The sequence below is a fragment of the Akebia trifoliata genome, chromosome 16, assembly GCF_017979445.1.
Source record: "Akebia trifoliata isolate Shusen 1 chromosome 16, ASM1797944v1, whole genome shotgun sequence".
Classification (NCBI taxonomy): Eukaryota; Viridiplantae; Streptophyta; class Magnoliopsida; order Ranunculales; family Lardizabalaceae; genus Akebia; species Akebia trifoliata.
The window spans coordinates 20,504,984-20,522,607 of record NC_141390.1 but is presented as its reverse complement, the minus strand read 5'-3'; the positions used below and the strand labels follow the sequence as shown (position 1 = coordinate 20,522,607).

At 36.7% G+C, this 17,624-nt stretch overlaps 1 protein-coding gene across 6 annotated transcripts in view; it reads left to right on the top strand.

Annotated features, from left to right (window-relative positions):
* Positions 1-13,251, top strand: part of LOC147382787 (Serinc-domain containing serine and sphingolipid biosynthesis protein) — a 51,119-nt gene extending 37,868 nt beyond the window's left edge. For 3 of the 6 annotated variants that reach the window (XM_086427772.1, XM_086427775.1, XM_086427774.1), the window contains exons 7-13: positions 4,115-4,286; positions 6,304-6,377; positions 9,611-9,680; positions 11,313-11,384; positions 11,880-12,013; positions 12,113-12,186; positions 12,959-13,251. In XM_086427772.1, coding sequence (XP_086283898.1) covers positions 4,115-4,286; positions 6,304-6,377; positions 9,611-9,680; positions 11,313-11,384; positions 11,880-12,013; positions 12,113-12,186; positions 12,959-13,044 — 682 coding nt within the window. In that variant the 3' untranslated portion in view covers positions 13,045-13,251. Of the gene's footprint in view, positions 1-4,114; positions 4,287-6,303; positions 6,378-8,822; positions 8,934-9,610; positions 9,681-11,312; positions 11,385-11,879; positions 12,018-12,112; positions 12,187-12,958 lie in introns of those variants that run through there. The other 3 variants (XR_015173400.1, XR_015173401.1, XM_086427776.1) reach the window with 3 other exon arrangements.
* The last annotated feature ends 4,373 nt before the right edge of the window (positions 13,252-17,624 follow it).

Here is a 17,624-nt window from a genome sequence, read left to right as displayed (position 1 = left end):
TCATCCATCATTGTCGCTCTTCCCAATGCTGCCAACCAGATGAAAACTGAGACTTTGTGAGGAAATTTAGTACCCCCAAATAAGAGAAGCCGGAAAGGAAGAGGAATTCACGGGATGTACCTCCTCATACATAGTGCTCACCGACCCCATCCTTAGTATCGTCCCACAGTCTATGGTCCTCATGGTCATTGCAAATCGAGCTGGTCTCCAATAACTCCAATAGTCTCCTTACATTATCCAATTCCCAATCATTGAAATTACGCCTAAAACCAAAATCCCACGACCTGACTCTGTTGCTACCCACCCAAAAAGTTTCAATCGACTTATCCTTTTTCACAAAAATTGCATAAAACTCAAGAAAAAGTTCCATTGAAGGTAAATCCCCACACCACTTATCTTCCCAAAATTGAATTCTGCTTCCTCTTCCCACTTTAAATTTCACCTTTTTGTGAAAAGTTCTTCTAAGAATAGCCTTCCACACTCTGCAAGACTGCAACAATGAGTGCTTTTTGTTTCCCACTATCCCAACCAAACTCTTTTTTCTACCACCTTCCTCCAAAGACTGTCCTCTTCCTTACCAAATCTCCAAAACCATTTTGCCAACAAAACAAAATTCAGAGCAACAAAGTTTTTGATCCCCAAGCCACCATATTGTTTTGGTAAATAAATTTGTTTCCAATTTACCATATGGTACTTTCCCTTACTTTCTTGATCATACCAAAAAAATTCCCTACAAATTTTGTCCATTCTCAATTCCGCACTCCGAGGCAAGGAGAAAAGTGAGAAAGTAATTAGGGATGTTGGATAGTGTACTCTTGATTAAAGTTAGTTTCCCCCCTTCCAAGTATTCAACCTCTTGCTCATTCTTTCCAACATTGGGTCCCAGATCTCCTTACTTATTAAAGTCACGTCGAAAGGAAGATCCAGATAGGATGTCAGCAAAACTCCCACCTTGAACCCAATTGAAGCCACAAGTAGGTCTACCCCGTTAACAACATTCACCCTTAACAACATTCACCCCAAATAGATTGCTTTTATTCAAGTTCACTAGGATCTCGGATACTGTCTCAAAACAACCAAGCACCCTGGTGAGATATGTCAATTGAGATGTTGAATAATTAAAAAAGAAACTGGAGTATCATTAGTGAATTGCAAGTGAGAAATAAGATCGCCTTGGCTACCTGCTTTAAGTCCTGACAACTTTCCTATCTGCAATTGCTTTGGCTAACATTCCGCTAAGCGCTTCCATAACCACCAAGAACAAACATGGCGAGAGTGGATCATCTTGTCTCGGCCCCCTCTAACTCTTAAAGTAGCCTTTCGGTGCCCCATTCACCAAAATTGAGAAGGTGATGAAATACACTTCATCATCCAACTTATCAACTGCTCCCCAAAGCCAATTCTTCCCAAAACATACTTTAGAAAGGACCAACTCACATGGTTGTAAGCTTTCTCGAGGTCGATTTTGTAAACAAGACCCGGGGCTCCAGACTTCTTCCTAAAATCTCAGCACTCGTTTGCAACTAGAACACCATCCATTTGGCGACCTGAAACATACGCACCTTGATAGGGTACAATTACTCTCTGCATTCTTTTGGCCAGAATTTTCGAAAAGATCTAGTAAACTGACCCCACTATGGTCTAGAAATCATGGTTTTAAAACTCAGTCTAGCATCTCGTTTCGTCTAGGCCCGATACCGAGTCATCTCAGACGAGTTTTCTAATACATTTGAGACGTCTCATTTAAAAAATCAAAAAATTGAACATGAGTCCTAAATCTCGGTCAAAAAAGTGACTTTGTGAGTTGGTCTCGTTCAGCTCCTATACCGAGTTAATTCGGGCAATACGTCTCTGTCTCGGACGAGTTTTAAAACCATGCTAGAAATCCTTCTCTTAAGAACTCTTCTAGGGCTGCCAACAAGTCAGATCTGATTACCTCCCAAGTAACAATGCTTGAAGAAAGCCATTGAGAATCCAACTGGACCGGGGGCCTTGTCATCCGCCATTCCACACACTACCACGTGCACCTCCTCATCATCTAATGGTCTCTCAAGCCAAGCCTTTTGTTCCATTATGATATCAAACTGTAAATTGTCTAGTAAGGGGCGCCTCAAAAATTCTTCCTTGTAAAGATCTTTGTAGAAATCCACAACTCTAGAGGCCACCTCATCAGCCACTTACCTTGAAGGATGATTCGCCCTACTGTGATAGTTTGCCATTCAATGGAAAAATCGTGCGTTGTCTCCCTCCTTGAGCCACTTAACTTTAGCTTTTTGTTTCCAAGAACTTCACTCATAACCACCAATTTCTGAAATTGGACTCTTAATTCCTCCCTTTTCAACCTTCCATCCCTATCTAGCTCTTCAACCTCTTTTCTGTCTAGACTGTCAATCTCGCTCATTAAAGCCTTCAACTTCACATCCACAGACCCAAAAGAATCTCTATTCCAATTCTTCAAGAGCTCTTTTGATGCTTTGAATGCCTGAACATCACCCCTGCTTTTCCAACAAAAGGCATCTCATTCCACCAATTTTGAATTAAATTTTTGAAATTTGGGTGTTGCAATCTCATGTTTTCAAAGCAAAACGGAATTGGTTTACTTCTCTCCCCCACGTTCAAACAAATTGGACAATGGTTTGAGGCTGGATTTGGAACTGATTCTTGCATGATACACTCGAAATGCTCCTCCCAATCTGAAGAAATCAAGAAACGATCCAGCTTGTTGAGCACGGGGACATCTTGTCTATTTGACCAAGTGAATTGCCCCCCCACAAAGTGGAAGATCTAACAGCCCATTTCTGGTCACAAATTCACCAAACCTCCTCATTTTCGTCATTACCCTCGAGCCTCCAAAAGCTTCTCGTACGAAAATCGAATTGCATTGAAATCTCCCCCAATGCACCAAGACGAACCCCAACAAGCACCAACATCATCCAATTCTTCCCAGAATTGAATCCAATCCCTGTGACGGGATGGTCCGTAAACCCCTGTGAACACCCAACGAAACTCCTCCCCCACTAGCTTGCGATGGATAGACACCGAGAACACCCCAATCAGACCCTCCCCCACTTGTAAAAACTTCTTATTCCACATTATAGTAACACCCCCAGCAGTACCTAAAAACGAAAGGTTACTCCAACCCCTTATCACGAATCCCCCATAAATCTTGAATAATGTACTCATCAGCTTCCTCCAATTTTGATTCCTGCAACACCATGAACTGAGGAGCTTCTAAACGAGGAAGGGATTTCACCGCTGCCTTTTTATAACTATCATGCAAACCTTGAACATTCCATGACAAAATTTTAACTGTCATTACTAACTAGAAATATGGAAACCAAAGAACTCCACTATATAGCAGCTACTCAGATCCTCAAAGCTCTCCATCTAATAAGATTGTAAGGTGCTGAATATTAGCTCAACAAGAACAGGTAGATAATTTGCAAAGAGCTCACTTAATTACAAAGAGATCTTACTAGATAGTGTTGATGTCAGCATCAACTATAACACCAAGCATCATCACACCTTGCACAAGCATACCACTACACCAAACACAACGCACTTCGAGCATCACACCTAATAAATTTTTTTTAAAACCCCCTTAATTGTCAAGTCCAAATATCATTTTGAAGAAAATCCCAACTATCATACACACACACACACACACACACACACACATATGTATATAGTATGGCTATGTGATTTTTTATATGAAAATCCCACACTACTTTGGTATGGAATTGCCATCGTTAATTGCATTCAAGTGTGTGGATGGTCACTCAAAAATAATTTTCTTTTGAGTTGAGGATGTATGACATATTCAACGGTCCAAATCTAGACCAAAAATAATTTATGAAGAAAATAGGGCTCATACACATGGCAATAGAGCTTCAATGGTCCAAATCTTGATCCATATTTCAACTCCATCTACATTAAGCATTTTTGCGGTTATAATTGAACTTTATCTATTTGTTTGTATTAATAAATTGACTTCCAATAAAGAAAACTTCTTTTATGAAGAAAAATATTTCCTACTTTTTTACACTCTTGCATTGACTTGTTTTCTTAAATGTATAATTCTGAAGCTGACATATCTATCCTTCATTATATACAGCTGCTTCCTTGGGTTATTCATGTCAACCATTTTCTATGTTGCTTCTATATGTGGAATTGTGTCGATGTACTTGCTATACGTACCAAGTTCTTCATGCATTCTCAACATATTTTTCATAACGTGGACTGCAATCTTGTTTATAGTCATGATGGTTATATCCCTTCATTCGAAGGTAAGATCTTTATTGAACTTCTATTAGAAATATTTTCAGCAAATAAAGATTATTATATAAAATTTACATTGCATTTTGTTCAAGACAGAATGGGTCAAATGCTTTGTGAATTCTGAACTTCCTTAGTCAAGACAATCTACCCTTTTCCTTGCAAATTATCTACCTGTTCTTGTTGAGCCAATATTCAGTACCTTAAATTCTTATTAGATGGAGAACTTTGAGGATCTGGGTTGCTGCCATATACTGGAGTTCTAAAATTGTGGAACCTTAAACAATTATCTTTTAAGATACAGTAGGTAGTTTGAACCAGCTTTTTGTTATTGTAAACCACCTTTTAAACTAACCCTTAAAAGTTTGAAGGAACTATCCTTTGTCAATTTGATTAGACCAGAAAATCTGAGATATCCCCCCAATTTTGGTTAAGTTAACTCATTGAGACTCACTCAGTTGATTTGTAACAAGTACCGGGTCCAGAGAGCCATATTTTCCTTCTTTCTTTTGGATGTCTTCTTCATATCGTTTATTAACAGTATAAAATCGTCCCATCTGATCTTTGATCCAAAAGATCAGACTGAGTCATTAGCCTTATGGCTCTTATTTTCAAATTAGTGGAGCACAAAATGCTATGGCTGCGGTACCAATGTCGGGTTCTTAGGCATACCTATTGTGTGCAATAAAAGAATAGAAAATGTCACATTGTTGCCAGTTGTTGAAGATCCAAAAGACCTAAAAGGCTTAAAACCCATTTTCACTGATGCTATTGGAGCAATCATGTATATTTCCACACCTTAGATCCCTAAGGTACTAGATAGAGACCCTAGAGAATTGTTGGGCTGGGTCCACCTCATGTGGGCCACCCAAAAGAATAAGGGCAAAGCCTATTCACCTTAAAAGAAAAAAAAAAGGGGGGGGGGGGGGGGGGGGGTAAGCAGCTAGCTCTTTAGTTGGGGCTGCTGTTTTTGGGTTACAAGAAGGGAGAAAAGAAAAGAGCAAGGTTGAAAGAAAGAGAAAAGAAAGGGGGTGTACTTTGGAGAGTTAGGGCAAGAAGATTAAAGGGCAAACTTTGTCCGATTTGGCTCAAATTTGGAGTGGAGAATCCTTGCAATAAACTCTACAACTCTACCGATTTATTTTTCCAGATTAGCTTCTCTTTTTCATCTCTATTGAGAGATTTCATTGGTGAGACCTAAACTTTCCCTTTTTTGTTTTCTTGTGGAATCCATCTTTATTAGATGATGTTTATTTTATTGTTGAACTAAGAATAGGTATTCTTGATGTTGATTGTAATCTTGTGAGCCTCTAGATTGATCTTGAGAGAACTTTGGTGTAACCCATTATTGTTGACAGTGGAAGATTTGGGTGTGGACTGTCGAGACAAGTCCCATGGTTTTTACCTTCACTTTGAAGGGTTTTCCACACTAAAAATCTTGTGTTGTTGGTTGTGGTTATTTATTTTGCTGAGTTGGATTATCTTGCAATTAGATTAGTATTATTCGGTATAATGGTGGTGTTGATATTGGTTGGATATTTTTAGCCTATTTTTGTCACTCAAAGAGGGAAAGGGTTTAATTTTCACTGTGATTATATTACACATTGTGTGGTAGTTTTCCCAACAAGAATACCTCAACATGCTTAGAGAGAAAGAGGAGAGACTCAATTTCTTGGGTTTAACTCTCTCATATGTCCCTAAACCTCTATATAAAGGGTAGGAGTTTGTTGTTGCACAGGTCACACAACACTAACTCCTAATTCCCTTGGGACTAAGACTCTGAATAGGAGGAGTCCACTTAGGGCGTGTTCTAAGTTGGAGGGCCCACATGGATGCCCCATCAAAACCAACAATAACTCATTTGAGTACTTAAATGGGTCCGGTATCTGCATCAAGTACAGAAAGTTTCACTATAAATTTTGTATCCATACATTATCGATATCATTTATCTTTCACCAAGTTATTTTTTACCTAATATTCTATTGGTATTTTGTATTTGATGTTTGGTTACTGGGATGCCTAATACAGGTTAATAGAGGTCTTTTATCTTCAGGGATCATGGCTTCATACATTATTTTCCTTTGTTGGTGTGCCATTAGAAGGTTTGAATTTTAACTTATATATTTAATCTCTCTTTCTCTGTGATTCACATGATGTTTCAAAGAGAAATACTTCATTTTATCTCCATATCGTATTCTATGTACAATACCAGTTGTTAATTTTACTATGTGAAAAATATTTGATATTGCAGTTAATTTTACCACGTGAAAAATATTTGATATTGCAATTTTACTATTAATGATATTGCTATGAATTCTATGTGCATAGAAGAATTATGGAAAGGCAATTGTCAAGTCTCATAATGAGAGCTTGGTATATATATATATAATGTGTGAATGAACATAAATGCCCTTACATTGAAACAATAGAAAAACTAAGAAACTACATTATTTATTTCAGTACTCTCTCTCAAGATGTGACAAATATATCAACTAAACCTAGCTTGAAAAAATGAGAATTAGTGACAAAAGGACCAATAGACTTTGTAAGTATGTCGGCGAGCTAATCTAAAGAAGATCCAAAGACTGTATGAAGGGCACCAGATAACTTTCTCCCTGAGAAAGTGAATATCAATCTCTATATGCTTTGTTCTCTCGTAAAGAATAGAATCAGAAGCAAACATAATAGCAGACTTGTCGCAAAATAATGTGAAGGAACTGGAGAATGGAAAACCCAGTTCCATCAGTAAAAATCGAAGTCAAATAAGCTCACATGTGCCAAGATTCATAGCTCGATACTCAGCTTCAGCAGAAGAATGGGAAATCACACTTTGTTTCTTACTTTTCCACAAGATCATGTTACCACCATGGAAAGTACAGAAACCAGAGATAGATCTGCTATTTGTAAGAAAACTAATATAATCAACATCAGTGAAGCATGACAAATGAGGTTTAGCAGTGGATGAGTAGAAAGCCCAAGACCAGGACGCGACTTCAAGTAGGAAAGAATGTAATAAATAGCGTCAAGATGAGAAGTGCGCGGAACATACATGAACTAACTAATTACACTAACCGCAAAGGTCAAATTCGGTCTAGTATTAGTCAGATAAATCAGACGGCCTATGAGTCTTTGATAAGAAGAATGATCAAATAATAGATCATGTTACCACTATGGAAAGTACAGAAACCAGAGGTATATCTGCTATTTGTAAGAGAACCAATATAATCAGCATCAGTAAAGCAGGATAAATGAGGTTGAGCAATAGTTGAGTAGAAAGCCCAAGACCAGGACGCGACTTCAAGTAGCGAAGAAGGTAATAAATAGCGTCAAGATGAGAAGTACGCGGAGCATGTATGAACTGACTAATTACACTAACCGCAAAGGTTAAATCCGATCTAGTGTTAGTCAAATAAATTAGACGGCCTATGAGTCTTTGATAAGAAGAAGGATCAGATAATAGATCATCAGATTCGGCATGAAGGTGGTGATTTTAATCCATAAAAGAGGAAGCAAGACGACAACTAAGCATACCAATGTTTTGAAGAATATCCAATGTGTATTTGCGTTGAGATAGCGAAATACCACAGCGAGAGCATGCCACTTCTATCCCCAAGAACTACTTGAGAGGATCCAAGTTCTTAACTTCAAAAGCACAACCCAATAGCATCTTTACCTTGTCAATCCATTGGGTATCATCTCCAGTTAGGATAATATCATCCACATAAACTAGAATAATGGCGCAACGGTTATCCAATCCTCGACATATAAAGCAAGTATGATTTAAGTGGCATCTGAAAATTTTAATAAATGAAAGACCTTAGAAAAACACTGAAACTAGACTCGCAGAGACTGCTTCAAGCCATACAGAGATTTGAAAAGATGACATACCTTCCCAAAATACTCCTCTTGAAGTCGAAACCCAGGAGAGGGTCCATATAGATAACCTTACTCAAATCACCATTCAGAAAAACATTATTCACATCGAGTTAGTGAAGAGGTCATAAGTAACATGTAGCTAGAGAGATAAGGAGGAGATAGGCAAGGGTGGAGAGGGGCGAGGGCGACGAGAGTAAACCTCTAGTGTCGGCGAAGATGAAGAGAATACCGGAGAAGGCATCACTATAGGAGACAGGTCCTGCAAAGGAAAGGAGTCTTGCAAAAAAGATATGGCACGAAAGTGGGGAACATTTTCAAAGGTAACATCTAAAGAATGTATGACACGATGAGAAACTGGATCATAACACCGATACCCCTTTGCATATTATTTCCAATATGCATGAAATATCAAATGAAGGACCAAATGATTGTGACTTGAACTCCAACTTTGAGTCCTAAAATCATGGTAGTACATTATAGTTTCTTGCAGTTAATCATTGATTGGTAGGGTGGAAATTATGCTTAATATGTGCTTCATGTATAAGGTCATTGCAAAGAATGGGTATCACTTGCTTATCCAAAGTTACCAAGAATGTCAATGAGCTCTTTTTCTGGTGTTTTGTTCAAGTATTTCGCTCTTAAATGTTACTCTTCTTAGTATCCTTTTGTAGGTTTTCCCTCTTTCGCCATTTGTTGGGTTCTTTGGAAGGAATGGTTGCATCTACGAGGATAAGAATGGGGTGATGAATTCAGTTATAATGAAGATCAGAGCTTGATTTATGGTTATTCTTCCATCCTTTCCAAATTCAGGGACTCCACTTGAGGATGTTGTTTTAGATGGAGGCTTGTCTAGTTGTTCAGTGTTGATAGCCAGATACTGTGTAACTACTGTGGATCTACCTCACTAAGTTTTTCAATCTGCTACATTGTACAGAGGAGTTTTAGAGCCCTTTTTAATATATATATATATATATATATATATATAATATATATATATATATATATATATATATATATATATATATATATATATATATATATATATATATATAATTTGAAAAATAAAAAAGGAGTCGGGATCAGTATATCAAAAACCAATTGTTGTTGCAGCAGATAGGCTCCTCATAAAACCTTGTCGAAGTTGTCAATTAGTTATTCTTCTGTAGGACTCATTACTAATAACAAAAAGGGAGCATATTCAACAAAACAGCTCAACAACTTGTCGCAACATTCAAAATTGTGGTCTTATCTGTTAATCAGAAGAAGTTATGGTTGAGGTCAATCTCCTACTATTGAAATAATTTCCTTTTCTAAACACATCATTCAACCATGTTGTAGTGTTTGATAACATCTTTTAAATTTATTCCTAAGCCACATGTCATGCTTTACTACATGGAAAGTGTTTAAGCTTTAATAGTATTGAAATGATAACTATTTGCTTCTACAAACGGATTTGCAGTGAACCTTCCACTGAGAAATGCATTGGACAAAGCGAAGTGGCTAGAAATGGTGATTGGACCACTGTGCTTGTAAGAGTTTAAAGCCTTTTTTTTTCTTGATCTTGTTCTTCAAAGTGCATTGGACAGTTTGCAAATAAGAGTCCTTGGAGATGATTGTTCCCTAAAATGATTTAAATCCAGCATGGAAATTGTATTCTTCTATTGATAATGCAAACAACAATTACAAACACTAATTACACAATTTTCAGATCTGAAGATCTATTACAAGCTAAAATGGAAAACAAAGGATAGTGGTTGTAAACTGGGGAATTACTCGATCTAATGTTAAGGGAGCCAAAGCATTCAACTTAATGCTTGAGGAATGACTTGACTCATTAGGGAACCACTTAACCTGAATTTAGAGGAGCTCTGCACTCAACTCACAAAAGCCTTTATCAACTAAATAATTCAAGCTTACAATCACAATCTTCACCTCCCCTACCCCAAACGTCCAAGCTTCTGTATAGAAACTTCTTGATGTTTTGATATGTTGCCTTACAACTAACAAAGTGCTCACACGATTAACTCCTAACTACATGGACTTAATGATTCATTTTTCTGATAGGCAAAGAGAGATTATTAAAAGGCAAAACGAGCGGAGGTTGAGATGACCATCCTTACAAGAAAACAGACACTATAACAACACACAACACTCAAAACACAAGCTATTCCTCACTAAGATTGCAGACTCTGCCCATCTAACAAGAAAGCCCTCAAAGAAAATTCCTTTAAACTCCTTGAAGGCTTTTGACCTAAAAACCAGCACCGTCAAGACAAAGATGATTAGATCATGAGTAGACAGCTCATTTCCTTCAAAGATGTGGTTATTCCTTTCCTTTCAAATGGTCCAACAAATTGCAAAAGGAAGGATCTCCCATAGGATGCGTTTGGATTTCCTGAAAGAAGTACCCCATTGCAGCCAAGACTCACACAACAACCGCATTGTTGAGAAGGGAAGCAGCCCAACAAGCCAAATAGAAAAATAAAGTGCCCCCAAATATCCCTTACCACCAAACAATGAACTAGAACCTAGCTTGGTCCAATGGAAACGTGCACCTTTCCAACACTTATGTTTATAACCCAATGCACTAAACCCTTTCTCAAGCTATCACCTACTTCCAAGGTTTGGAAATTAGAGCTAGAAATCCTAACGCAAGTGTGTGGAACATTCCTCTATGGGGAGAATTGTGATCTAGGTTCAATGAAATCCCCCTAGTGCTCCCCATTGATTCTTTCCAATCTGATAAATAAATTATCTTCCACATCTCGATGTTTAGTAATGGGTCTGGGATCAAATGGATGATGATTGGGTGATGACGACTCATCCTTTGGTGGAGCAACTTCATTGACTTAATTGAAGTTTGGATATGATCATCTTATCTCCATTTTGCTTTGCATCAAAGTCTCTTTAGCATTTCAAAACTTCGCATTGTTCCAAAGACAATAATCATTCATCGACTATTAAATAATCTGACTAATATCTTTTCTTGAATTCTCTCATAATCAGATTAACAACCAAGAATATCAAAATATGCATTTAAAAAACAAAGTGCACTAGGAAATTGGTTTGTAGGTCATGTTATATAAGTGCTTTTATAGATACTGTTTTGGGATGGTTATGACTTCCATAATTCTTATGTGTTTCTATCATTTTGCTCCCAGGGCTTTCTTATTGCAATTTGTGCAATTGTCATGGCAACTTTTTCCACTGGGATCGATTCACAATCCTTTCAGGTGAATATGTCTTCTCTATTAGCATTAGTTAGTGTGCTCCAAAGATAACTCAGGAGTTATGTTACCTGGTTCGTTGGTTCACTTGGTTCGAATTCAAGCTCGAGGTTCGTGGTTCGCCACTCTTGAATAAACCTGGTCCGTAGAGGATATCTAAGTCATTTATTTTAATCTCATAAAAGAAGACTCAGGTCAAGGGGGCATATCTTTCGTTTGAAAACAAAGGGGTATCTTTAATATTGACCAAATCTTGGGATTCCAAAATAAGAGTTATCTCTAGTATTGACCAAACCAAACCATGGGGGCATCTCTAATATTCACCAAAACAAGGGGGTTTGTCAGGTTTGATGTTTTTGACAAACCCTCTACGAACCAAACCTCAAACTGATTCGGTTTGTACTGATTCATGGTTCGGTACTATATCAGTGATCCCGGTGACACAGTTGAGTATTGCTTTGTTTTTGTTAAATAATAATGACTTTCTGATACATTGTGCAGTTTCGCAAGGATGAAGTTCAATGTGAAGATGATATCCCTTATAAATATGGGTTTTTCCACATTGTATTTTCAATGGGAGCCATGTACTTCGCCATGTTATTCATCAGTTGGCAGCTAGATCACTCAACGACAAAGTAGGGGGAAAAAACTTAAATTTCGCAGTTCTGGCTTTTGGGCATTTTACATTCGACATATATGGTGATCTATTTTTTTACGCACTTATAAATAAACAGGTGGAGCATTGATGTTGGCTGGGCTAGTACGTGGGTAAAAATTGTCAATGAGTGGTTTGCAGCCTCCATATACCGTAAGTGAATTCGTAATTGTTAATCTTTATTTTTAAATTCCTTCTGTAAAGGGTATTTCCATTCCACGATGCTTGTTCAACGTGATGCCACTTTTTCCATATTCTGTAGTATTTGTACTGCTGGCACTTGTTCATATCTTTTTTTTTTTCCTGTTTCAATGGGTAATCTTGAATGGCACATGTATTTTCTTCTTGAAATCCTTTGAACTCCGCTCTCTCCATCTATCCTTTGTTCTTGTTCTTTTACATTTCAAGCCTTATTGGTCTTTTTTGCAACCTTGATTTTCCCCTAATAATCCGTCATCTTAAATCTTCATTCTTCTTTCTAAGCCTTATTAAATGTTCTTTTATTTTTCATTTTCAAAATAAGAACCTTAATTTCCCCCCCCCCCCCCCCCCTAAAATCTCATCGTTCTCAACCTCTACGGTAAAAATTTTACCCTTAAACCTCAAGATTCTATCTTCTTCAAGCTTCAAATCTCAAGAACAAGATATGGGTTTTAGGGAGGTTGAAGATGATGGGTTTTGGAAAAAAAACATCATTTGTACAATTCCAAACTTTCCTAGATTTATCCAAATTACCAACTGACTCCCTTGCCAAATAATTCTTTACTCCAAACTTGACTAGTATGTTCATGCTGAGTCAAGTATCGAGTTGCTATGCAAATTACAGAATATTATCTTTCTATATATTAAATATTCCTCTTCTTATGATATGAAACAATGCTGAATTGAACTGCTTGCCTCATGGAATCAATATTTCTATTTGCAGTGTGGAAATTGATCTCCCCAGTTGTAAAACAGTCCAAAATAATGGATCATGTAGAGCCCGCATGGCATGCAGACGACTCAGCTTGATTATGAATTCAATCTGAAGTTTCTTTTCAGTGGGTATGCCTATCTTTCATTCGATTCATGGTAGAAATGTAACTCTTGCATCATTATTCTTTTTATTTTTGTTTATCAGAAGAGTTTCTTGTCTCATGTATCATCTTCAATTTAGTGTAAGATTCTATTACATTAATATAAATTTCTGGGTTTTATCATTGATTTTTGTAAATGTTGGGAGCCATTTTTTGTGGATTGTAGCTCTATTATTCATCATGGGATCTTGGTTTTCAGGAGAAGCTTTAACGACTGATAAATTCAGTAAGGCCCTGCTTGGTTCGCTACAAACAATTTGCTGAAATCAATTTTGTGGTTGCTTGGTTACACAACTCAAATTATTTGCATTGCGAAAAATTTGCATGCATCCACTTATATTCTTCAAGAAATTTCAGCAAATGATTTGCGGCACAAAAAGTACCCTAAATCATTTGCAAGAGTTATTTGACACCAACCTATGCATATAGAAATTACTAAAATATACCTTATCAAAAAATAATCAAATTACAAAAAGACCCTCAGTACTTGTTACTGCAATATACACATAAATTTATGAATATACCCCTCATCAGAGATGCATTCAATTATATATTAAAATTACAAAAATACCCCTCATCAATGTTCTTACAAAAATATCGCTCGTCATAAGGGTGTTTTTGTAAATTCATATATATGTTAATGTAGCAAGTATTGAGGGTATTTTTGTAATTTAAATTTCTACACTTTGCAAAAAGAAAAAGTTACATTACAAATGTTCAAGTAATCAACCAAACATAAAAAATGATTTCACAAAAGATTTCTTAGTGACTACCAAGCAATAGTAAATTTTTGTGATCACAAAAGATTTGCATTTACAAGTGATTTGTAATGTACCAAGCACGGCCTAAAGTGTAGGTGTTTTGGAGCTCTTAAAATTCTTTCTAAAGTGTGTTATTTTATTTTAGTTTCTATTTTCCCCTTTTGTGTCTGTGTGTGTGTGTGCGCACCATTAGAGTTAAGGGTAGTATCTCTATCGACTTTTTTTGCTTTGTGCGTAAGTCCACTGGGGGAATCTGTGGATCATCTCCTTATTCACTGTGCTTTCGCACATAAGGTTTGGTCGCACTTTCTCTCTTTTCCAATTCTCAGTGTCACATGGTCTTTCCAAATCTCATAGTGTCACTTGGCCCTTCATTTATTACAAAACAGGATATCCATGCTAGCAATTGGTAAAGATAGGATTCTTTGGAAGTGTATGCCCATTGAGGTTTGCTAGGGCATATGGGAGGAGAGGAATAAGAGAATTTTTTAATCGAATGAACATTCTATGTCGGAAGTCATTATAAATGTTTTGGTTTTTGCATTCTATTTGTGTAAAATGTTCAATATCTTTTTTAAGGATCTCTTTAAATGGGCTTTGGTTGTTTTCACTTGCAGGCATCTTATCCACTCATTAATAAAGCTTTCATTTATCAAAACAAAAAAAGACGAGAGGGAGACCTAAAAAATGTGGGTCGAGATTAGAAATAGTGAAAGCTGATATGAATTTACTCTCAATAATATTAAACTTGATTTTGGATAAAGTGGAATGAAGGAATAAGATCCATTTAATTAGACCCAAATATTTGGGATGAGGTTTTGTTGTAAGCATCAATGCATAGCTGTTTAGAGATAAATCAAATGGATGCAAAAGTTGTCTTTTGAAATAATACATCCAAGTCTTCCATGGATGCTAGCAACCTCAAGTAATATATGTTTTTCATATTTATCCCTAAAAACATTTCTATATTTATTTTTTTAGTGCAAAAATAAGGGGTTTGATGATAATTGTGCAATGATTAAATATTATAAAAATAAAAATAAAAATTTAGTAGTTATAATAAATGTAGTTGCATAGCTATTATAAAACTCTTATGTGGAGACCATTATTGTTACGCTATAAAATAGGGACACGTGCCACACGGAAATAAAAAAGAAGAGTCCATTTAGGGAGACTTTAAAAATAAAAAATAAAAAGACCATGAGCAAAAAACGACAAATTACCACGTTCTATAACTAGGAATACCGTAAATATATATATATAATTGTCCCCCTCCCCCCGCCATAAGAGATGCAGAGGATGGTATCAACCGAGATCATCCAAAACAGAGTACGATAAGACTTTAAGGATAAGACTTTAAGTTCGTATGATATAACTAACTCAAAAGACACCAATCAAGTTGGCAGAAAAGTTAACTTTGATTTATAATCTATAGGCCAACTAAAACAGACCTAGGGGAGATAAGAGTCCTTCCGTGCACCAAAATCCCTTCATAAGCATAAAACATGATTCAAATCCTTAACATAACAATTAACTAGACACATAGCACATGAACAACCCCAAGATAGCATCAAAGACCGAGCATGTCCAAGATAAGTTTAAGAAAGATTTGAATCAAACAGATGGGGCACTATGCGTCAAAGATATTTATTTTCTATTTAAGTAAACTGCAACACTTACACATCAAAATAAAAATCCTTCACAAATGATGGATTCATCTCTCAAAGCACTCAAGTGCACCCCTAAACAGAGCAAAACACCTAAATCAATCGTGTGGTGACACCTATCCCTGAACGTCCACCTATATTTGCTAGACCTTTGAGAGAGAGGCGGAGGGGGAAATGGATTGAAAGAAAAAAAAAAAAACATATGAGAAAAATCACCCTGCAAATCTATTGTTTATTTTCTTCTTCATTTATCCTCTATTATCTGCGTACTAATTAAATCGTCAGAGGAATGTTAGCAGGCACCACATCGGGGCCCCATCCTTCCCCCTTTCTTGCCTTCAACTATTCTAGGAGCGTCTAAAGAGCAAGGGAAAGTCAAGCCATTGCCCAGATACAAAATAAGGAGGAAAAAAAAAAATGAAAAAATCAAGGTCAAATCCAACAATAGAAGGAATCAACCAAGTTATCACCATTGACATGGGGAGAATGAGCCGACCAATTGAAGATGTTAGTCAAAATGGCAAGGAACGAAAGGAAGTCAATCAGTTGAAGAATGAGGTAGAAGATCATATTTTAAAGTCAAGTCTTCCGATCGAAGGAGATGATCGAGTCAATGCCAACAAAAAAGGGAAATTAAGCCCAGCTGTTGAGAAGGGGGAGAGAACAGCATCGATAACAAGCTAGAAGTTAATTAAGACATCTCCCGAGAGAAAAGTCGAGGACCAAAACAGAAGTCAAAGTTATCATCCTGGAAGGTTAGTCATACCGCCAAACATAAAAGACAATCATCTCGGGTCAATCTTTTGGAACAAACGGTATTTCACCACCCAAGGTGTGGAAGGCCAAAAGGCTTTCAGGCTGACTTGGGAGTACACAAACGAAAAACCCCAGATACCTCGGATCAACCAAGATGGTATAGGTAGAGAGAGTCGAGGAGAATCAAGGCAACGCCAACCAACGAGCAAAGGAAAGTCAAATGACCATTACAAGACGAAAAGACCTAAAAATTGAACCAGACCTCAGAAAACGACTCACATCTCGAGGAGTGGAAAGCATAAAAACCCTTCCACATCTTACATTTGCACTAAAAAGACACGTGTAGTAGTGTTTCCCAAGGAAAAATATATGGTTCTCTGCACATCCGTGTGGTGAGAGTTTGGGAGGAGTTTGTCAGAGGGGGAGTTAAGAAATCACGACTCTAATAAAAACTTAAACATACACTGAACAATGGAATCGAAATTTTGATAAAGTTTTTGTTTGAAATGATTTAATGAAGTGAATAAGGGAACTTTAATACTAATTTTTATTCGTAAGCTAATTATATTTCAATGCCATGTAAGACATTTTAATTTTAGAGTTGGTATAAAACAATTAAATTCTTAAAGGAAAAAAAATTGCATATGAAAGATTTGGGGTAATGTAATATTATCTTAGAAATTAAAATAATTAGATCACATGGGGTCCCTGTTGATGACCCAATAAGTGAGACCTTCTGTAGGACGATAAGACTGTAGCCGTCTGATGTTCATTGTAAGACTGGTAATGATCCAAAATATACCCGATGTCCGAACTGATCCGATCCGAAAAAACATGAAATATCAGATTTTCGGATTAAAATCTTAGATCGTATACAATTTTGGATTGGATTCAAATGTACCTCATTCTTAATTTCATATAAATACCTTTTAGTCTTTTTGGTTTCCTCCTATATATTTGTAGTTGAAAAGTGGATTTTTTAAAATTTTATATGATTTTAAATTTTTTGACAATTGATAATTTGAAAATAAGGCATGTGTTCGGATCAGGTCGGTTTGGATTACGGATGAAATGAAACGGATCGGATTTGGTTCACATATTCATTAATCTGATCTGATCAGATAGGATCGAATACATATTTAAAAAAAAATTGGACCGGTATTGGAGTGGTAGTGATCTAATACCAAACCGATCCATTGCCTGCCCTAGTTCATTGTAGGGTTGTTATGGCATCTTCATTGTTTCTGTGTGAGTATGGTTTGGTTGTACCAGCAACACTATCCAAGGTATTAAAATAAGACTGTGCCTGATGTCCACCTCAGCCATACCAA